Source organism: Cebus imitator, unplaced genomic scaffold (assembly GCF_001604975.1).
Source record: "Cebus imitator isolate Cc_AM_T3 unplaced genomic scaffold, Cebus_imitator-1.0 Scaffold8, whole genome shotgun sequence".
Lineage (NCBI taxonomy): Eukaryota > Metazoa > Chordata > Mammalia > Primates > Cebidae > Cebus > Cebus imitator.
This window is the reverse complement of record NW_016107323.1, coordinates 3,979,888-4,003,781: the sequence shown is the minus strand read 5'-3', so window position 1 is coordinate 4,003,781 and position 23,894 is coordinate 3,979,888. Positions and strand designations below refer to the sequence as shown.

The window sequence follows — 23,894 nt, the reverse complement described above, 5'->3', positions numbered from 1 at the left end:
TCCCAGCTACTCAGGAGGCTGAGGTGGGAGAATCGCTTGAACCCGGGAGGCAGAGGTTGCAGTGAGCCAAGATTGCGCCACTGGACTCCAGCCTGGGCAACAGAGGGAGGCTCTGTCTCAAAAAACAAACAAACAAAAATAGCAAGTTTGGACTAACAAATCTGTGCAATGCATCAAAATGTAAAATTAAAAGTTAACTTATTTACACTCTCAAATTCTACTCACAAAGTCAACAACCCTTAATGTCTTGATGTGTACTATTTAGGACTTTCAAGAAGGGAAAATTTTTTAAATGAGATACAGTTTTTTTCCTAGTAGTGTAGCAGACATTTAAAAACGATTACTAGCTGGACATGGTTGCTCACGCCTGTAATCTCAGCACTTGGAGAAGCTGAGGTGGGTGGATTGCTTGAGGTCAGGAATTTGAGACCAGCCTGGCCAACATGGTGAAACCCTGTCTCTACTGAAAATACAAAAATTAACTGGGTGTGGTGGCATGTGCCTGTAATCCCAGCTACTCTGGAGGCTGAGGCAGAAGAATCACTTGAACCTGGGAGATGGAGGTTTCAGGAGCACAGATCATGCCACTGTATTTCAGCCTGGGTGACAAAGTGAGACTTTGTCTAAAAAACAAACAACAAAAAACAATTACTAATATATATTATTGGCAACTGTGTGGAGATCAAGCACTTAGGTACACTACTGATGGGAATGTAAATTTGTACAGTCTTTCTGATACATAATTTGACAGCCTATCAGAATTTTGAATGTGTTTATCTTTGATCTATGAGTTGTTTTTCAAGGGTTTTTCTAGGAAAAAATTGGATAAATACCATAAAATTTGTAAGATGTATGCATAAAGGTAAAGATGCATACTGTACAGTTTATAATAGCAAGTTTTAAAATTCACCATTCAAACTGTCCTTGCCTAATCTGGAGGTGTTTGATGAATTACAGTATGTTACCATATAGGCAGTTAAATAATGGTAGAATTTTTTCTTTGTGAGATATATCAGAGTAGACTTAAGGTAAAATAAACCTTCTCCTTAAGAAAAATCAATTCCTTTGAATCAGTTTCCTCATTTAAAATCAGTATAAGGTGATGTATGGAACTTACTAACATAGCTCCTGATAATAAGAAACGGCTATTATTATTACCATCTCCAAATTTTTTAGTTAACATTTTTTAGTAATCAGAAAAAAAAAAAATTTACACACACACACACACGCGCGCGCACAACCTCAGCTATGTAGTTTATACCATATCAACTATCAAAGGTTTGTTAAAGACCAATTCTTAAATTCAACCAACATAAATTTAGCCGGTCTGGCTCCCTGTGAACTCTGGCAACTCCCTAAATTTTAAAAATAGCCTTATCTCCAAAATGGAAGCCTAACCAAAGTGCCAAACTCTGAGTGTTTTTTTGAGGCTCAAATGAAATAATGTAAATATGAGTAATTTGAAAAAGCGCTCTATAAACACATTTAGTGTAAGAGCTGGTTTTAAGCATATTGCTTTGCTAGATTGTCTATTGCCTAACATAATGCCTGGAATCTAATGGGTTATACATTTGTTACGTATGTATTTTTTAATTGATAAATTGTTTGCTTTTTTCCTGCATACTCAAAGTTTGATTTGTTATAATCCTTTGATAGATTTTCAGTTTTTTCACTTTTTGTTATTATAGAAAAAAAAACTATTAAAATTGGTTTATGTTGTTGCTCTTTCTCTTAATTTAGGAATGGAACATTACTAAACTTTCAATTGAGTATGATTCTGAGCCCTTTGGCAAGGAACGAGATGCCGCTATTAAGAAACTGGCAACTGAAGCTGGAGTAGAAGTCATTGTAAGAATTTCACATACATTATATGACCTAGACAAGTGAGTCTTTTTTTTTTTCTTTTCTTTTTTTTTTTTTTTTTATTTTGGGAAAATGCATATAACATAATATTTATTATCATCTTAACCATTTTTAAGTATATAGTTTGGTGGTATATTAACTACATATAGAAGTTTTTAACTGAGGTTTAGGAAGTAGAAATCATAGAATTATGGGAGAATAAAGTGAATATGTGTCAAATCCTTAGCATTTTATTTTATTTCGCTGCTACTGACCCAACGACAGGTATCAGCATTTCCATTTCCAAACTGTTACAGATTAAGACTATTACAAAATTTTCCTCGACTACTCTTAACTCAGCCTCCTGTGGTCTTGCCTTTCTGGGCTCTTAGCATTATCAAATTATAGTTATATTATTCATAGTTATAAATTGCCTTGACATTTTGTATGCTTGTTTAATGTTATCTTATTTTCATATCTATCTATCTATCTGTCTGGATTTTAAATCCAGATGCAAATTGAATGTAATATAATGTGCATAGCTGTAGTCCTCTGAACAATTGCGTAATAGGACGTTTCTCAAAGTGTATTTCTTGAAACACCAGTCCTGGCTGATGCTTTGTCCCACAGAAATTCTGTGGTCAAACTTAAATTTAGGGAGTATTATATGCTTGAGTCTTAGAGGTCTATAAAACTTGTTAACTTATTAAAACTTTTAGCATGCCATTGTCCTTTTAACTACTGAAATCTTATAATTTATGTACCTTTTAAATTATTTTACTTTTTTAGTAATTTATGTATTTTATCTAGTAAAACAAATTCTGTAACATGACAAACTAGTTGATTTGATTTCACATTTTAAGTGTATCAAAAAATCATGATTTGATTCAGACAAAGGTCTTATTTGATACTAAGCTAGAATTCGTATAACTTTTAGTAATAGCCTTGCCTTCTAGCTTACCAATTTGCTTAACTTTAGGGGGGAGCTCATAGGAAGGAGGTGGCAAAACAGGATAAAAGAAGTTGCTCCTAAGTGGGAAATTCAGTGTTATGCAAAAAATTAGTGTTTATTGGATTAAATGCAAATATTTACTATATGTAATCATACTAAAATGTAACATAGAAAGTGTTTTGTCCTAAGATTTTCATTTTGCTGCTATTGTGTAATTACCAATGTCCTCAGTAGTAGTATTGTAGTACATTACATTATAAGTTTATTCATAGGGTTGCAATGAATTTGTAGCAAAATTCGTGTAATGATTTTGTAGCAAAATTACAAATTCATGTAATGATTTTGTAGCAAAATTCATTGCAACCCTATGAATAAACTGAAAATATACAAAGCAAAATTTACTTAAAGCAAACAGGATAGCTTTTATGGTGATTGCTTTCTGTATTACTTTCTGTATATGTCTGTAGTTGATACATAACTACGTATGGTATAATGAAAAATACAATAAAATACACTAAGAAAACCTTGATTTGCCATTTATCAGTTGTATGACCTTGATTAGATTACTTAACCCTCCTGGTAGGCCTGTTTCTACATCTATAAAATGATGGACCCCAAAACCTAAAATGCAATAAAAAAAAATAAAAAATATTTTTAAAAAATGATGGAATTGGATTTCATCTGTTATTTTTTTATTAAGGCCAAATGCTAAGCAAATGGCCATAGTGAAAAAGAGTAGTTATTCCAAAATAGTGTTTAATCTAAACTACCATTGGCAAAGCTAGTTGTTTTTTTTTTTTTTTAATTAAGACTTGATTGAGGTAATTAGTGATCAGAAGTAAATGAAAAGGTAAATTTAAATAACTTGAAATTTGAGGGCTTATGTGTTCTAAGTATGTGACATATATACATATGCTGACATCTCTAATGAAGCCATGAGTACAATGGAAAATAGTAATTGTTACCACAGTAATATAGAATCCAAATTAATAAAATTTGCTGAAGGAAATAGGGGAATTGTATTAGTCTGTTTTTACGCTGCTGATAAAAACATACCTAAGACTGGGCAATTTACGAAAGAAAGAGGTTTAATGGACTTACAGTTCTACATGGCTGAGAAGGCCTCACAATCATGGTGGAAGGCAAGGAGGAGCCAGTCACTTCTTACATGGATGGCAGCAGGCAAGGAGGGAGCTTGTGCAGGGAAACTCCCCCTTTTAAAACCATCAGATCTTGTGAGACTTACTCTCTGTAATGAGAACAGCATGGGAAAGACCTGCCCCCATGATTCAGTTACCTCCCACAAGGTCCCTCCCACAACATGTGGGAATTGTGGGAGTTACAATTCAAGATGAAATTTTGGTGGGGTCACAGCCAAACCATATCAGGAATGTAGATCCAAGGATACAAAGTAGAAGTTATATAAGATGAACAAGTCTAGAGGTCTAGTGTGCAGAGTGAGGATTTTAGTTATTAAAATTGTATTTTATTTAGAATTTTTATCAAGTAGATTTTAGCTGATTTTGTCACACACATACAAAAAAGTAACTATATGAGATTTATAAATACGTTAATCTGCTTCACTATAGTAACCATTTTACTGTCTACTTGTATACCATAACATGTTGTAAACCTCAAATATACACAATTAAATTTATTTTTTCTAAATGAGACCTGCTGATTACTCTTTCATATAATTTTCAACCTGGTTTAGTTTTTATTGGTGATTGAGAGATTCTTTGAGCTGGGACATAACATGTTTTTCATATGTCTGTGTGTATTAACTTTTTGTTATTGCCTTTAGACTAATTTACCCACTTACTTATTTTTTCTCTCATAAGTCCTTAATATTCTGTCTTAAAGATCTTGATACTTGCATAGCGTGTATATATTTGATACCTAGAGGATGTCTAGAAGCTAAAGGGAATGATTTTTAAACTCATTAATCATTTTGAACACATTTCTTGGTAATCATAACAAGCTAACATTCTCCTTGAAGATTTCAGTGATTAATTTTATTTTCTGCTTTTTAAGCCTTTTGGGAGCTTATTAACCAAAACTTATTGTCCTTTTTTATACTAACCTACATTTTACTAACTGTTGTTATAGGATCATAGAACTCAATGGTGGACAACCGCCTCTAACTTATAAAAGATTCCAGACTCTCATCAGCAAAATGGAACCACTAGAGATACCAGTAGAGACAATTACTTCAGAAGTGATAGAAAAGTGCACAACTCCTCTGTCTGATGACCATGATGAGAAATATGGAGTCCCTTCACTGGAGGAGCTAGGTAAGTATAAACTATAATCAGTATGAGTCTTAAAAGTTAATAAATCATAAATTACTCAGAAAATTTCCCTTTCAATTTCATCATGTAAAGTATTTTGCATTAGGAGAGAAAGAAAGGGTGGGGGAAGAAGAAAGAAATAACTCTTTAAGAAGTGATATGTTTGTTCATCATTTATGTGTTCTATAGATATGTAATTGTTATCACCTTAAGATGTACATCCTAAAAAATTGGAACCATGTCAAACCATGTCATATCCTCTATAGGTGAGGGCTTTTTTAGGCCCTCTGTTCATTTTTATGGTACTCTCTTAGAGCTTTTCTGCAAAGTAATTTATTCTCCCAGTTATTGGGGTTAAATAAAAATTATTTTAGTTTCAGAAGAGTGATATTTTTTCTTTTCTTTCTTTTAGGTTTTGATACAGATGGCTTATCCTCTGCAGTGTGGCCAGGCGGAGAAACTGAAGCACTTACTCGTTTGGAAAGGCATTTGGAAAGAAAAGTATGATAATATAGATTATATAGCTATGCTCATATTTCCAAACTACCATTTAAAAATAATTTTTCTGTCTTTAAAAAATAACAAATAGATTGTTGAAAGGGGAGCATTAAGGGAAATGGTTAAAATAGAATAAACCTAATTGTTTGAAAATTAACTACCATCTCCTCACTTAAATGTTCTTTCTCCTTCTCTTCTAATTATTTCCCCCTTAGCTACTACCACACGACCTCTTCTGTTCTTTCTGCCTAAGCTGGTATCTAATGGCTATAACTTTGAAACTAGTATAGAATTCTATTTCACCTTTACCTTTGTGTTAAAGAGGCAGGTTGAAGGCCAGGCATGGAGGCTCACACCTGTGATCTCAGCACTTTGGGAGGCTGAGGCAGGTGAATCACTTGAGGTCAAAATTTAGAGACCAGCTTGGCGAACATGGCAAAACTCCCATCTTTATTAAAAATACAAAAATTAGCCAGGTGTGGTGGTGTGTGCCTGTAATTCCAGCTACTTGGGAGGCTGAGGCATGAGAATTGTTTGAACCCTGGAGGCAGGGTTGCAGTAAGCCAAGATCACACCACAGTACTCCAGCCTGGGTGATAGAGTAAGACTCCATCTCAAAATAAATAAATAAATTTTCCAGGCATGGTGGCTCATGCCTGTAATCCCAGCACTTTGGGAGGCCAAGGTGGGTTGATCACTTGAAGTCAGGAGTTTGAGACCAGCCTGGCCAACATGATGAAATCCCATTCCTACTAAAAATACAAAAATTAGCCGGGCATGGTTGTGTCTGCCTGTAGTCCCAGCTACTCAGGAGATTGAGGTAGGAGAATCCTCCACCTGGGAGGTAGAGGTTGCAGTGAGCCAAGATTGCTCCACTGCACTCCAGCCTGGGTGACAGAGCAAGATCCTGTTTCAAAAAAAAAAAAAATATATATTGAAGGCCCTCTCAGCTTTCTGTTAGAAATTTGAAGGTAATTTATTTCATATGAGTATGTGTCACACAAGGATGACTGAAACAAAAGAATGCTCACTTTTTTATCTTCTCTTATTTTTTTATTAAAACATGTAATTTGTGGCTAGGATAAGATCTGATTCCCCAAGAACTATGTAACTTTTTTTAAAAAGCCTCCATTCTAAGCATTCTTTTAAAATGAAAAATACGATTAGTTAATGTAATTTTCTCTGTGTTTTCAGGCTTGGGTGGCAAACTTTGAAAGACCTCGAATGAATGCGAACTCTCTGCTTGCAAGTCCTACTGGACTTAGTCCTTATCTCCGATTTGGTTGTTTGTCATGTCGACTGTTTTACTTCAAACTAACAGATCTCTACAAAAAGGTATTCTCTAAAATTAGAGTTTATTGTTTAATACTTTAAAAAAACATTCTGATAATACTTCTTTGCTTTTTAACTATAGGTAAAGAAGAACAGTTCCCCTCCCCTTTCCCTTTATGGGCAACTGCTATGGCGTGAGTTTTTCTATACAGCAGCAACAAATAATCCACGCTTTGATAAAATGGAAGGAAACCCTATCTGTGTTCAGATTCCTTGGGATAAAAATCCTGAGGCTCTAGCCAAATGGGCAGAAGGCCGGACAGGCTTTCCATGGATTGATGCCATCATGACACAGCTTCGTCAGGAGGGCTGGATTCATCATTTAGCCAGGCATGCAGTTGCTTGCTTCCTGACCCGAGGGGACCTGTGGATTAGTTGGGAAGAAGGAATGAAGGTAAGTGTTCTAAGGTTATAGCATGTCTTATTTTGAAGGAATCCTTACCTTAATAAAACAAATCCTAGAAGTTGTCTGTTATACAGATTCATTTATAGTCTAGTTTTTTGGTAGATAAAACATTTAATTCCCCAAATACAGGCACACTTTCAGAGAGAAAAATGGTATAATCAGACAGCAAAAAGGTGAAAACTGGTTAAATTGATTAACCTAAAGTCATTTCAGTGGTTAACCCAGCCTAGCCACTAAGAGAACTGTAAAATTTAATACTGGATTTCTTGATAGATATAGGTGATATTTCTGTCACAAAAGAATCCACTCAAGAGTTCCTAGAAATAGTGAGTTCATGTTACAAATTTTAAAATATAAATCATTTCACCTCACTTCAACTTCACAGCTTTTTACTAATACTTCCATAAAGAGAAGCGTACTACATTTTGTGACATCATCTTGTGGTTATAAGTAATAAGACTTATGTCCTTTTTTTTTTTTTTGAGATGGAGTCTTGCTCTGTTGCCCAGGCTGGTGTGCAGTGGCATGATCTTGGCTTACTGCAACCTACGCATCCCAGGTTTAAGCAATTCTTCTGCCTCTACCTCTCGAGTAGCTGGGATTACAGGTGCCTGCACTGTGCCCAGCTAATTTTGTATTTTTAGTAAGAGACAGGGTTTTACCCCATTGGCCAGGCTGGTCTTGAACTCCTGACCTCAAATGATTCTCCTGCCTCAGCCTCCTGAAGTGCTGGGATTACAGGTGTGAGCCACTGCACCCAGCTATTACATACATTTTTCACCTCTCTGGCTCTATCATACATTTTCTCCATCCAAGAACCATTTCTGATCCTATGTGTGTGTGTTTTTTTTTTAATCTCTTATGTTTCCTAGTACACAGTTGTATATAGAGAAGATATATAACATATTTAATGAATATATCTATCAATAATTTAACTCTGTTTTCTTTCTGATCAAGGAATTCAAAATTAAACTGTGTAATGCTAGTATATATTTGTAAGTGAATTCACATTTGAGTATGCTTCCTTTATTTAGGCTAGTGTACTAAGTTAAGTTTTTGTTGGTGATTTATGTAATAGCATTTTTGCTTTCTTGAAAATGGTTTACTGCTTTTCCTGTATCTACCAGTAATCCTATCCTTTTAAATCCAAATCCTTTTAAATTAGTGATTTGAATAATTTTTTTAACCTTTCATTCTCCCAATAACACTGCAGAGATTGGAAAAGTAAATTCTATTCAGAAGCATACTATATTACCAATACGTTTCTTTCCCTGGAAGAGCTCATTATAGAATAGAACATAGACAGAAGCTAACTTTGGAATGTTTAATTTTACAATTCTGTGCTGGATTTTCTTCGCTTTGACTTTGGATCTACTGTGACCTTGAAAATGCTCGCTTTGCAAATTATGTGTGTGGAAACTAATTGATTACTGTTACTTCTGAAGGTATTTGAAGAATTATTGCTTGATGCAGATTGGAGCATAAATGCTGGAAGTTGGATGTGGCTGTCTTGCAGTTCCTTTTTTCAACAGTTTTTTCACTGCTATTGCCCTGTTGGTTTTGGTAGGAGAACAGATCCTAATGGAGACTACATCAGGTAAATGAAGGGTAATTACTACTCAGTTTGGAATAGCTAATTCAAGAAGAGCTTTTCATGTTTAATCAACACTTAAAGTATTCCCCACTCATGATGGGCAGCAGAGATGAGACGGGCAAACAGACCATTTAAATGGTATTGATTTTATTTTGGCCTCTCATAGCTAGTAGTCATTATAGTTTGCTTAGAGTGCATTTTATTAATCTTTCTTCTTTCTCCCAAAAGGCGTTATTTGCCTGTCCTAAGAGGCTTCCCTGCAAAATATATCTATGATCCCTGGAATGCACCAGAAGGTATCCAAAAGGTAGCCAAATGTTTGATAGGAGTTAATTATCCTAAACCAATGGTGAACCATGCTGAGGCAAGCCGTTTGAATATTGAAAGGATGAAACAGATCTATCAGCAGCTTTCACGATATAGAGGACTAGGTATGTTAATAACTGCCTTTGTTTCTTTGGCAGCTGTTTATATAGCTGTCTCTGAATTTGACGTTGATCATAATTTAAAAGAAAATTTTTTTGTCCTTTAGGTCTTCTAGCATCAGTACCTTCTAATCCTAATGGGAATGGAGGCTTCATGGGATATTCTGCAGAAAATATCCCAGGTTGTACCAGCAGTGGAAGTAAGTGAAAAGGAAATTTCTGCACTTAGTAACATATAGAGGTTATTAAACAAATATATTTGTTATTGGTCCTTGCTAACATATTTTATAAAAACCTATCTTTGAAATTAGCTTAATAGATTATTTGTACACATGCATACATGTACACCCAGGTACATCTCTTCACTCCATTGATGACATTTTAGAGATGGAAACGGCATTATATGTAATAGATATTAGGTCAAGTTAAAGCTCTTGCAAACTGAGGAGAGCAATTTTAAGGATAAAATGAAACTCAAATGTCATATTTTCAGAATGCTTATTATTTTATACTCTTTAGATCTACAGCAAGTATAAGGTAATTAGTTAAGAAGGTCAGTGGCCCTGTGAACATGGCCAAAGGATTTATTGTACACATGCATAGAGCCCTCTAGTCTTTTTGCACATGAGTTTTTTCTTATAAAGTCTGGTTTGTAGTATTTTTCTGTATGATATGAATTTAGTGACCATGTAAACTCTTATGTGTGATATTAATAATTTCAGGAAGTCAGTATGTATTAGAAATTTGAATCATCATATCAGTTTTTTTGGCTTTGACAAAAATAACATGAAGCCCAGTAATTTGATTAAAAAATAGGACAACATCAGTAAGAGTGGAAATTATTAAAAAATCAAGAAACAACAGATGCTGGCGAGGATGTAGAGAAAAAGAAAGGTTTTTTACACTGTTGATGGGAATGTAAATTGGTTCAATCATTGTGGAAGACAGTGTGGTGATTCCTCAAAGATCTAGAAGCAGAAATACCATTTGACCCAGCAATCCCATGACTGGTTATATACCCAAAAGAATATAAATCATTCTATTATAAATATATATGCACGTGTATGTTCACTCCAGCACTATTCACAATAGCAAAGACATGGAATCAACCCCAATGCTAATTGATGATAGACTAAATAAAGAAAATGTGGTACATATACACCAAGGAATACAGGGAAGCCATAAAAAGGAATAAGATCATGTTCTTTGCAGAGGCATGGATGGAGCTTGTAGCCATTATTCTCAACAAACTAATGCAAGAACAGAAAACAACCAAACACCTCATGTTCTCACTTATAAGTGGAAACAGAATGATGAGGACATATGGATACATGTGGAGAACAACACACACTGGGGCCTGTTGTGGGAACAGGTTCAGGGAGAGCATTAGGAAGAATAGCCAATGCATGCTGGTTTTAATACGTAGGTGATGGGTTGATCTGTGCAGCAAACCACCATGGCACATGTTTACCTGTTTAACAAACCTGCACATTCTGCACATGTACCCTGGAACTTAAAAATTAAAGGGAAAAAAAAGGAAAAAAATCTGTACATGTGATAAAAAGAGCATAAAATTATACAAACACATTGTATCAATGTCAATATCTAGTTATATTGTTGTACTGTAGCTTCATAATATGTAACAAGTGGGTCACCAATGTCACAAACAAGATAGGGAAACAAGACCTCTGTGTACTCACTTTACAACTCTCTGTGAATCTATAATTTTCAAAATAAAAAATAAGGATAAAAACACAGGGTAACATTTGATGAATGCTTTTTTTTTTAAGTCAGATATTCTAAGTTGATACTAAGAATAAAACCTTTTAAAAATTTAACCTTTCTGAATTCAGAAATGTCCTGCATCCTCATGAAAACAGCATGTATTTTATTCTCCAAGAATTAGTTTTGGGAGAAGGAGACAAAAGCACTCACATTTTGACTGCCTACCTTGTACCCAGTAGATAGTAAGGGATTTTTGCCTACTTTCTCACAATAACCTGGGGAGGAGGTAGTAGGATCCTCATTTTGTGTTTGGGGAAATAATCCTAGAAAGATAGTAACTTAAAGATCCTACAGTTATAGTAAGTAGTTGAGCTAAGATTCAGATCCAAGTGTGACTAACTCCAAAGCTTGTCCTTCTTCCTGCATCACTGGGCCTCCTCTGCAAATGGAATGCCATATGTGTTTACAAGAAAAAATATTTTATTGCTGGAATGTGATCCACCCAGCAGTCAGACAGTTGCCAACGGTGGCAGGATACTTGAGAAATGTTCCTTCTCAGGATCTCCTACAATTTGAATAAACTTCAACAAGATAATCATTTCAAAAGTTCTTTCAGATATCTTGTTCAGTTCACAGCCTGCCTTGTCAGCCCACACATGAGTGAGAGACAGAAGCTCTGTGAAGCACTGAGGTAACAGGCAGATAGCAAAGGCCTGGGAAACAAGTGCTGGGCTAATGCACAATGATGGCACAAACTACTTCTTAGGCTACTCAAACCTGTGTCCTTTATTTGGAATTATCTTCAAAAGTTAACCATGGTAGCAGGTTAAATTGGGACAATTTTGCTTTACAAACATATAAATAAAGGGTAGTTTGTTATATAATAGAAGAATTAATAAATCTTGAAATTATTTTAATCATGTAAATATTTGCCTGTAACATTGGTTGTTACCAGGTTCTGTCTTTGAGGCTTCCAAAAGACATGAGACATGAAAAGCTAAGTAGAACTTAGATCTAAATGGGGGTGTGGAGGGAAAACAAAAACAAATGAAAAAGTGATAAATTGTAAGATGCCACTTCCATGTGCAGTATGAGAAAAGGGAGAGATTATTGAGAGCTGAAGGGACTAGAGACATTTTCTTGATAGGTAGTGGATTGAGTAGCATTTGGGTAGTCGGATGAAGGGGGAAAAAACATTTTAGACCTGGAAATGGGGAGTTGTGAAAAGATACTTATGACTTGGGCTATGCTATTAAATATTAAACATTTCTCCCCTCAGGTTTCTACCCCATTTGAAAGGACTTATATGCCTCTAAAGCATATCCTTTTATGCCTTATACTTATCCCGTCTGTGGGCTTTTATACTACCTTACAAGGCACGTCAAAGGGCAAAATTCTTTGACTTTTCCTAGGTTTTTTTAGTGACTGTGAAACATTCTTAATCTCTGCAACACAATTGCATTTTTCTCTGCTCATCTTTGCATTTGTGTGTGTGCAGGTGTGCTCAGGAAAGGAATAAACTATACATAGATGTCTTAAAGTACTTTTGTTTTTATAATAAAACAGACCATAATCTGTTTACTGTAGCAATATGTTTTAGTTTTTATTAACTTTTAGATTTTTTTCCAATTATAAAATATCAGTTCATCAACATTATTAGTCATTAGGGAAATGCAGATTAAAATAACTGTGGGATAGTACTTCAGACTCACTTAGGGTGAGCAACTGCCACTGATTACTTGAGATTGAAGGGTTTCCTGGGACATGGAATTTTCAGGGCTATTAACTGGAAATTCCCAGGCAAAGTAGGGTAAGTTGGCCTACTTAAACCCACTAGAGGGGCTGAAATAAAGACAATACCGGTGTTGTGGAGGATGTGTTAAAACTGGAACCTTCCTGCATTGATGAGAGGTAGGGTATCAAATGGTACCGTCACCTTGGAAAGCAGTTTGGTGGTTTCATAAAAAGCTACACATAAATTTACTGTACAGCCCAGAAATTCCATTAAGTATCTATCCAAAAGAAATGAAAACATATGTCCACACAAAGACTTATAAATGTTCATAGCAGCTTTACTTATAATAGTCAAAATGTATTGTATCCATACAATGGAATGTTATTCCTGAAAAGGAACGAAATACTGATAGATGTTACATGGATAAACCTCAATAATAATAAGTTCGAAATACTGATATATGTTACATGGATAAACCTCAATAATAATAAGTTCAAAATACTGATACATGTTACATGGATAAACCTCAATAATAATAAGTTAAAGAAGCCAGATAGAAAATACTATATACTGCATGATACTATTTGTTTTCTTTTTCTTGCTTTCTTAAAATGTAACTTTTAAGTTCGGGGGTACATGTGCAGGTTTGTTATATAAGTAAACTTGTGTTATGAAGGTTTGTTGTACAGATCATTTTGTCACCCAGATACTAAACCTAGTTATTTATTTTTCCTGATTCTCTCCCTCCTCCCAACCTCCAAAAGGCTCCAGTGTCTGTTGTTCCCCTCTGTGTGTCCATGTGTTCTCCTCATTTAGCTCCCACTTATAAGTGAGAACATGAGGTATTTGGTTTTCTGTTCCTACATTAGTTTGCTAAAGATAATGGCCTCCAGCTTCGTCCATGTTCCTGCAAAGGCCATGATCTTGTTCCTTTTTATGGCTACATAGTATTCCATGGTGCATATGCACCACATTTTTTTAATTCAGTCTACTATTGATGAGCATGTAGGTTGATTCCATGTTTTTGCTATTGTGAATAGTGCTACAGTGAACATACATGTGTATGTATCTTTATAATACAATGACTTATATTCCTTTGGGTATATACCCACCATCTAACCAGGCCCTGATGTAGGTAGGGGCCCTCCACTCAGGCTGCCCCCTTGGGCTCTCACAGCGCTTGTTCAGGTAGTCTCCTTTCTGGTTTGTTCTCTGTGGGGCAGTTAGTGGGGGCTGGGGGTGGGGGCTCGGGGCAGAGGCTGGCAGAAGTTACCCTGGGTAGGGAAGCTGGCAGAGGGGACATTTAGAGCCAGTAGGCCCCACCGTATTATGTATATATTTTTCAAGGTCTGTTTTTCTAACTGAAAAGCTAAGGGCTTGATTCCTAGCCCCGTTCTGTGGGGCACAGGGTGATACTCAGTTCCATGGGATTGCTGGGTCAAATGGCATGTCTGTTTTTAGGTCTTTGAGGAATCAGCACACTGTCTTCCACAATGGTTGAACTAATTTATCGTCCTACCAACAGTTGTATAAGTGTTCCTTTTTCTCGACATCCTTGCCACCATCTGTTATTTTTTTACTTTTTCATGGTAGCCATTCTGACTGGTGTGAGATTTTGATTTTCATTTCTATAATGATCAGTGAAGTTGAGCTTTTTCATAGGCTTCTTGGCTACATGTATGTCTTCTTTTGAAAAGTGTTTATGTCCTTTGCCCACATTTTTATGGGGTTGTTTGTGTGTTTTTTTTTTCTTGTAAATTTAAGTTCCTTATAGATGTTGGACATTAGATTTTTGTCAGATGCATAGTTTGCAAAAATTTTCTCCCATTCTGTAGGTTGTCTGTTTGTTGTTAGTTTCCTTTGCTGTACAGAAGCTCTTTAGTCGAATTAGATCCCACTTTTCAACTTTTGCTTTTGTTATAATGGCTTTTGGTGTCTTCATCATGAAACCGTTGCCCATTCCTATGTCCACAATGGTATTGCCTGGGTTGTATTGCAGGATTTTTATAATCTTAGCTTTACATTTAAGTCTTTAATCCATCTTTTTATTTTTGTTTATGGTATAAGAGGGGGTGCCGTTTCAATCTGCTGCATATGGCTAGCCAGTTAGCCCAACACCACTTATTGAATAGAGAATCTTTTCCCCATTGCTTGTTTCTGTCAGGTTTTTCAAAGATCAGATAGTTGCACACTTATTTATGGGTTCTATAGTCAGTTCCATTGGTCTGTGTATCTGTTCTTGTACCAGTGCCGTGCAGTTTTGATTGAAGTATAGTTTGAAGTCAGGTAACATGATGCCTCCAGCTTTGTTATTTTTACTTAGGATTGCCTTGGCTATTTGGGCTCTGTTTTTGTTCTGTATAAATTTTAAAATAGTTTTTTCTAGTTCTGTGAAGAGTGTCAGTGGTAGTTTAATAGGAATAGCATTGAATTTATACATCACTTTGGGCAGTATGGCCATTTTAACAATATTGATTCTTCCTATCCATGAGCACGGAATGTTTTTTCCATTTGTTTGTGTCATCTCTGATTTCTTTGAGAAGTGTTTTGTGGGTTTTGTAGCAATCTTTCACTTCCCTGGTTAGCTGTATTCCTAGATATTTTATTCTTTTTATGGCAATTGTGAATGGGATTGTTTACTTGATTTGGCTCTTGGCTTGACTGTTGTATAAGAATGTTAGTGATTTTTGCACAGTGATTTTGTTGCATGATTCTATTTATATGAACTATCCATAAAAGGCAAATCTTTAAAGACAAAGCAGATTAGTGGTTACCTTAGGCTTACAGTAGAATTGGGGAATGAACATAAATTGGCATGAGGGATCTTTTGGAGGTGATACAAATGTTCTAAACCTGGATCATGGTGATGGTTGCACAACTCTGTAAGTTAACTTTAAAAACTAATGGAATTATACCTTAAAACACATGAATATTATGATATATAAAACCGTGATTTTGTGACACCTTGAAACTGCTTTTAAAAACTATTCACTAAAGAGAATTTAGAGGCCGGGTGTGGTGGCTTACACCTGTAATCCCAGCACTTTGGGAGGCCGAGGCGAGCAGATCACAAGGTCAAGAGATGGAGATCATCCAGGCTAACATGGTGAAACCCTGTCTCTACCAAAAATACAAAAGTTAGCTAGGCGTGGTGGTGGGCGCCTGTAATCCCAGCTACTTGGGAGGCTGAGGCATCCGGGAGGCAGAGGCTAGTGAGCTGAGATTGTGCTGCTGCACTCCAGCCTGGGTAACGGAAAGAGACTCTGTCTCAAATAAAACGAATGTAGAAAGCTTCAAGAAAATAGAAAAGAGAAATCACAAAAATCACCCACAATTCTATCCAATACAGACAATCACTATTAAAATTTTGGTGTTGCCAGGTGCTCACCTCTGTAATCCCAGCACTTTGGGAGGCTGAGGTGGGCAGATTGCTTGAACCCAGGAGTTCCAGACCAGCCTGGGCAATATGGTGAGACATCGTCACTACACAAGTAAATAAACAAATAAATAACTGGACGTGGTGGTTCATGCCTGGAGTCCTGTTTGCTTGGGAGGCTGAGGCAGGAAGATCAAGGCTGCAATGAGCTGTGATCGCACCACTGCATTCCAGCCTTGGTGACAAAGGGAGACCTGTTTCAAACAAACAAGAAATTGGTATTGTTTCTTTCAATATCTTTTTATTCAATTTCCTCCCCCCCCCCACGGTAATTTTTAAGACAGAATTTTGTAAGTGAAAAATTCTTTGAAAATGTTTTTAATAAGTGAAAAATTATTTTGGTGCAGTTGTCTTTGTGCAATTGACAGCAAAACACATTTAATCAGGTAATTTTTTGCCCTCTCAAAACTTTTTTTTTAATTTAATTTTTGTGGGTACATAGGTATATCTATTTATGGGATACATGAGATATTTTGGTACAGGCATGAAATGCATTAATAATCACATCCTAGAAAATTGGGTATCCATCCCCTCAAACATTTAGCTTTTGTGTTACAATTATACCCAATTTAAAATGTACAGCTAAATTATTAGTCCGCCTGTTGTGCTATCAAATACTAGATCTTACTCATTCTTTCTATGTTTTCAACCCATTAACCATCCCTAACTCCTCCTTGTCCCGACTCACTACCCTTCTCAGCCTCTGGTAACCATCCTTCTTTTCTCTCCATGAATTTCATTGTTTTGATTTTTAGATTTCACAAATAAGTGAGAACGGGCAATGTTTCTCTTTCTGTACCTGAAATATTTCACTTAACATAATGGCCTCTAGTTTCATCCATGTTGTTGCAAAAGACAGAATGTCATTTTTTTATGGCTGAATAATAATCCATTGTGTATATGTACCACATTTTCTTTATCCATTAGTCTATTGATGGACATTTAAGTTGCTTCTAAATCTTAGCTGTTGTGAACAGTGCTGTTACAAACATGGGAGTGCAAATACCTCTTTGATATACAGATTTTCTGTCTTTCAGCTCTACTTTTAGTTTTTTGAGGAACCTTCAACCTTTCTTCGTATTGGCTGTACTAATTTACATTCCCACCAACAATATACAAGAGTTTCCTTTTCTCTATATTGTCACCAGCATTTGTTATTGCCTGACTTTTGCATATAAGCCACTTCAAAATGTTTCTTTAAAAAACTGTTTTTACTCTAAGATTTCCTTTTTTTTTTTTTTTTTGAGATGGAGTTTTGCTGTTGTTGCCCAGGCTGGAGTGCAGTGGTGTGATCTCAGCTCACTGCAGGCTCCACCTCCTGGGTTCAAGCGATTCTCCTGCTTCAGCCTACCGAGTAGCTGGGATTATAGGCATGCACCACCATGCTCCACGAATTTTGTATTTTTAGTAGAGATGGGGTTTCACCATATTGGACAGGCTGGTCTCGAGCTCCTGACCTCAGGTATTCCGCCTGCATCAGCTTCCCAAAGTGCTGGAATTTACAGGTGTGAGCCACCGTGCCTGGCCTTAAGGTTTCCATTTTGTATACTCTTGGCATTTTGAAATTTAACTGCTCTAATGACCCTGAAGACCTACGAATATGAGGATTTCTGGTTTTTTTGAGTGACATTTCTAGTAACAAATCAGTTGATCAGCAAAGCTCTGTTCTGTACTCATTGTCTTTGCACTGTTATTCCCATGAAATTATAATTGGCTACATTTTGTAGAGGCATAGGCTATCGTAGTATTCAAGAATTTAGGGAGTCAGAAGTCAGGATCTTTATCTCTACAGAAATAAAATGCCATCTTAAGGAAATCCCCAATATATTTATTAAGCTTATTAATTTCTCCCCTCCTCCCAAGTGGTAATCACTCTCCTGATTTCTAATAATATAGTTTTGTTCATTTTTTAACTTTACAGAAATTGAGTAATGTAGTTTGTATTCTTTTTTGTGTGTGGCTGCTTTTGCTCAATATTTTGCTTTGAGATTATTCTCAATTTTTATCTTAGTTCAAAAAGAAGGAATAGAATTGATGAACTTGAGAAAATCAAACTAAGATGAACTAGTTTATGATTAAAAAACACCTCTGTGAATCTTCCAGTAAAATTGATCTTTCCTTCTTTAGAGTCCCCACCATATCCTGTACAAACATCCATCCCAGCACCTAATAACACTTTTTTGTACTTTATGATTTTATTTGTCTACTACTAGACTGTAAACCCCTTAAAGGCAAACCATGTCTCAGTAATAGTCACATCTCTAGTTCCTGGATAGACCCCCTAGCATAAAGATGCACTTAGCAAATGTATAAGATAAAAAGAAATAAAATGTATAAGGTATAACTAAATGTGATACTTTAATATGTACTTGTTGACTTTTTAGTCTGGTAAAATGTACATGATCTAAAACTTACCATTTTAACCATTTTTAAGTATACAGTTCAGGGGCATTAAGTATATTCAGAATTGTGTGAAGTTTTAAATAGTGTTGTACAGTATAGCGTGGCAATAGGTACCATTACTAGAAGAAGGCCTATGGATGGTAAGACCAGGGGTATTACCATTTAGTGGTAAATTTCCCATAGTAAATGGTCTGACTTTCAGCACTGCAAGCCCAAAAATTGAATGTTTTTAGTATAATTAGAGGTGACTATGCTGTGAATGAAAGACTAGAAATTTTTAAAAAATAAGAATTAAAATGTCAATAGACAACCCTAGTTTATTAATTTATGGTAGAGATATTCCTTTCTAGTGATGCAAGGTGTCATTCCTGATCAGGACATCCACTTGCCCACTTTGATACCTAAAGAACTTTATTCTTTACCCAGAGAAAACTGATGAGCATAAAATTAAAATTAAAGTAAGTACACAATCTTGTTCAGCCCATAAGTTGTTGGCCTATCCACCTTCTCATGAATAGGTCCAGAATGCTCGTATTTTTCCATAATTTGGACACACTGATGAAAATGTTTCCCTAAAACATACTTCTCTGTTCTAGCCAATCTATTTTCCTATAATCATGTTGGTTTTTGGAAGGGTTGATATGATTGCTCAGGCTAGGTAACTGCCACAAAGTCTGTGTCTTCTGCTTGTCGTGTGATTTGAATTGTTTAACTCTCTCGGGCAGGCTCTTACTCCCTTATCCTCAAGGAAATATGTTTGGAGGGGCTCTGAAGGAAAAGTGTGGGAAAAGGGACAAGAGCGAAGGAAGGATGTTTGTCTCACTGTTATCCCTATGTTTTATCTTCATGGTCAAGTTTTAAATTGTCATCTAGTAAAGAAACATTTTTTAGAAAATGATTATTGGTGATTTTGCCTTTGAACTGTTAACATTTTTATATGAGCCTAAATTTAAGTTTTCCTGATTTAGGCATGTGATTTTTGGTTCGTAGGAAGATTGAGATTTAGTCTTAAAAGCATATAAATGACCTTAAGTACAGGCATTAAAAGTTCGATTTGTAGTCTTAATAATATATACATCTTGGATTTTATTTAATGTAATTTTGCCGTTTTAAATACTAACAGGTTGCTCTCAAGGGAGTGGTATTTTACATTGTGCTCATGGCGACAATCAGCAGACTCACCTGTTGAAGCAAGGTAAGAATGAAGCATTCAAGCATACTGTTCTTTTTCCTTTTCCTATCTTAAATTTACATTTTTAAAATATGCAGGAAGAAGCTCCATGAGCACTGGTCTCAGTGGTGGGAAACGTCCTAGTCAGGAAGAGGACTCACAGAGTATTGGTCCTAAAGTCCAGAGACAGAGCACTAATTAGGTAAATATTTTAGAGCTTTATTTCTTGCTTTAGTAGAGCATATAACATAAATTAAGATAATTTCAAAAATGGAGCAAATCTCTGTGTTCAAACTAGAAAATCATGAGGCATTAATTTTTAAGCAGTTGTTACAGAAACAGTTAATTTTTGGCCAAGAGAGATGCATCTGTACTGGACAAATTGTTGTGCCAGTTTTATAGTCATCTGAATCAATCTCTTTAAATTAAAAATGTTGATTTTGTGATCAAGCTTTTTCTTGAACAGTTTTTTCATTTTCTTGTTATGTAACTGAGTCTAAAACAAAGTGGCCTCTTTATTTTAGTGACATTAATATAAGCTTTTTTTTTTATAAACTTTCCCCCAAATCATTGCCTCTTAAATGTTTATAAATTTCTTTTATCTGTTGTGATGCTTCTAAAATATAAATTATTTCCAATTTGGGAATAGTTTAAAATTTCCTAAATGCTGGCCCTAAGTATGAGAAAGCCTTGCCTGCATTCAATTTAATTGGATTTGGAATGCCATTCTGTGATTTAAATTAATATGAAAAGTATTTATACGGCACATTTGCCAGTTTTTAAAAACTTTTTGTTTCTTCAGTTATCTTACACTATTTACATTTTTATTGCTTAGTTTTTTATGCCAACCTAATCAGACTATAAATATCTTGAAGATAAGATCAATAAACACTCATAACATTTTTGTCGTTGAATTATTTGCAATCAAGCTTTACCTAGTTTTTTTCCACCCCTTAAATCACAGAAAACATTCAGGAGGAATACTGTTGCAGCTGAAATTGGTGAGGAGTTCAGTACTTTTCAATTAAGTTATTTAAAAATATTCTTCATTGATGGAAAGCAGTTACATACTGAAATATGTTGTTTCAAATGACATTTCTGTGGTTTTTAACTTTTTAATGAATTTCACAGAAGACAAATGGTAATTTGTATATAAAGAACTTGGCAAGATAATTTGCTTAATGTAAATATAAATAGTCACAATTAGTATAGAGCCATCAGTATATTTTTGATAATTTTTCATGTATGGTAAAAGTTAAAATGACAAATTGATATTCTGATATAAAACTCAAAGTTTTGACAGTTAGTGGTAAAAAAGGAGGTTTTTAGACTTTCTTAAAAGACTTTGTTAAAATTTTAGGACAGAATTTTCTTGACATTGTTGTTTGATCTAACTTTGCACTCTTTGATAATAATGTTTTAGATAACATGCATAATCAAAATTGGTATTGTATCCTGTCACAGACAGTATATGTTTTCAACTTTCATGTAAACCTTTTTTGACCCAAACTTGTAGAAGTTTGTGTTGTGTTAATTTATGTGTTAAGTTCTCTTTGTCTCTGTTTCTTTGTTATTACTAAAATGACCTTGTTATTAAAGTATGTGCAAATATGAAATCTTGTGTATGTGGTTTTTTTTTTTTTTTTTTTTTTTTTTTGGTAAGGAAGAGAACATTGCTGGGTGATATATGATTACAAATTACAAAGAGATTCTATAAACCACATCACCATTTTGAATGAAGGAACAACTACCATATGTTTAGTTAAACAGTATTTTTCAAAATTATATGCAAGAAAGATGTAAAACCAAAGGGGTTTTTTTCAAGTAATGGCATTTGTAACCATAAATCAGGCAGTATGGGCTGGCAATCAATAGACTGAGCTCTAGAGTCAAATGTCCAGTTCTGCCATTCATTAGCGTTGAGATCTTGAGCAAGTTTAACTTTCTGTGCCTTCTTTCTTCTCATCTATAAAATGGGGGTAAAGGTAATATCTGCCTTGTAGTTCAGTTCCATGCTTATGAGCTGGCATGTGATAGGGTACTCGGTAAATGTTAGCCACAGTGCTGCCATGCTGTGTCACCCCCCTGGTGTGTACAGTGCACAGTCTTCATAGCTGTATGCCACGGCTCTGGCTGGCTGCCATTATTTTTATTACTATTGTTATTATCCTTTTACTATTCTCTAGTAGGCTACTTCTTGCCATTCTGAATTACAACCTGGCTTTTCATTTTCCCATCATTAGTCGTGATAGATATTTAGTATGATAGTTATGTTTAAAGATAGCCAAAGATAAAAAAAATTGAGTCAAAAATACAGAAACATTAACATTTTAGATGATAAGCAGTTTTTAAAATATCCTGGTTAGTGAATTAACAATGATCAGTAAATTCCATTACTGAGGCTGGGTGTGGTGGCTCAAGCCTATAATCCCAGCACTTTTGGAGGCTGAGGTGGGAAGATCACTTAAGCCCATGCTTAATCCCAGGAGGTTGAGGCTGCAGTGAGCTGTGATCATGCCACTGTACTCCAGACTGGGTGGACAGAGCAAGACCTCATCTGAGCTGGGTGTGGTGGCTCATGCCTATAATTCCAGCACTTTGTGGGATTGAGGCGGGAGGATCATTTAAGTCCAGAGTTTGAGACCCACCCTGGAGACTTAGCAAGACCCCATCTCTATTTTTAAAAAAATTAATATAAAAATTAAATATGTAGTAAAGAAGACCAGGCACGGTGGCTCATGCCTGTAATTCTAGCACTTAGGGAGACTGAAGCAGGATGATCACTTGAGACCTGGAGTTTAAGATTAACCTGAACAACATCTTGGGACCTCATCTCTACAAAAGAAAAAAAAATTAGGCAGGTGTGGTGGTATGCACCTGACGTCCCAGCTGCTTGAGAGGCTGAGGTGGGAGGATGGCTTGATCTGGGGGTTTGAGGCTGTAGTGAACCATGGTACACTCTAGCCTGGATGACAGGGTGAGACCTTGTCTCAGTGGTGGGGGGGAAAATCCATTACTGAGAAAAAATAAAAATCCTGTGTTTTATCGTTCTTTTTTCATCATTGTTAAAGTAATATTTTAATTGTTTTTCATCGTAACTACCTCACATCCTACTCTTTGGACCTGGTTGTACAGTGCAGAGTTGAGAAATTCATAGACCTGAGATTTACCATCACTGTCCGGGAGCTCAAAGAGTCAGTTTTAGTGTGAATAAATAAGCATTTTAGTAAAAGAACACTATTTCAGCATACGCGCTGGTAGACTATTTGTAAATGTAAGGGGATTTTGTTTTATTTTTTAGGGAGCTTTTTGGAAAGTTTTTTCAGTTTGGTATAAATTGTCAAAATTAATCACTAAAAGGAAAAGGAAAGGCATAGATCATTGTGCTCTACTTGAGCACATACACTGTGTTCAAATACAGTATTCTCCTCGTAACTAGAAATCCTACTTGTGGTTGAGGGATTTAAGACATTTTACTCATTTAACAAATACTTCTTCAATTTTTTTTTTTTTTTTTTCCTGAGACAGCTCAGGCTGGAGTGCAGTGGCACGATCTTGGCTCATTGCGGCCTCTGCCTCCCAGGTTCAAGCAGTTCTCTACTTCAATCTCCCAAGTAGCTGGGATTACAGGCACCCGCCACCATGTCTGGCTAATTTTCGTGATTTTAGTAGAGACAGGGTTTCACCATTTTGGCCAGGCTGGTCTTGAATTCTTGACCTCGTGATTCACCCGCCTCAGCCTCACAAAGTGCCGGGACCACAGGCGTGAGCCACCACACCCAGCCACTTCTTCAATTCTTATTGCCAAAAACTGTACTGACAACTTGGAAAAATTATATTGAGAGAACCAGGGTTTTTAATGAACCTGTGCAGAGTCCTTATGTTTTTCACATTTGCTTAAAATAAATTAGTAAATTTGAGATATAAATGACTATCAGTATTTTTTTTTTTTTTTTTTTTTTTTTTTGAGATGGACTTTTGCTCTTTTTCCAGGCTGGAGTACAGTGGCACGATCTTGGCTCACCGCAACCTCCACCTCCTGGAGTTCAAACGATACTCTTGCCTCAGCCTCCCGAGTAGCTGA

The 23,894-nt window shown here is 35.7% G+C and overlaps 1 protein-coding gene across 1 annotated transcript in view; it reads left to right on the top strand.

Moving 5' to 3' along the window:
• CRY1 (cryptochrome circadian regulator 1) overlaps nucleotides 1-21,426 on the top strand; it is a 123,496-nt gene extending 102,070 nt beyond the window's left edge. Inside the window, exons 3-13 of the mRNA XM_017541021.2 lie at nucleotides 1,741-1,883; nucleotides 4,904-5,088; nucleotides 5,498-5,586; nucleotides 6,778-6,918; nucleotides 6,998-7,309; nucleotides 8,767-8,918; nucleotides 9,144-9,346; nucleotides 9,448-9,540; nucleotides 19,763-19,834; nucleotides 19,909-20,012; nucleotides 20,775-21,426. Coding sequence (XP_017396510.1) covers nucleotides 1,741-1,883; nucleotides 4,904-5,088; nucleotides 5,498-5,586; nucleotides 6,778-6,918; nucleotides 6,998-7,309; nucleotides 8,767-8,918; nucleotides 9,144-9,346; nucleotides 9,448-9,540; nucleotides 19,763-19,834; nucleotides 19,909-20,012 — 1,494 coding nt within the window. The 3' untranslated portion in view covers nucleotides 20,775-21,426. The remainder of the gene's footprint in view (nucleotides 1-1,740; nucleotides 1,884-4,903; nucleotides 5,089-5,497; nucleotides 5,587-6,777; nucleotides 6,919-6,997; nucleotides 7,310-8,766; nucleotides 8,919-9,143; nucleotides 9,347-9,447; nucleotides 9,541-19,762; nucleotides 19,835-19,908; nucleotides 20,013-20,774) is intronic.
• Nucleotides 21,427-23,894: the final 2,468 nt, after the last annotated feature.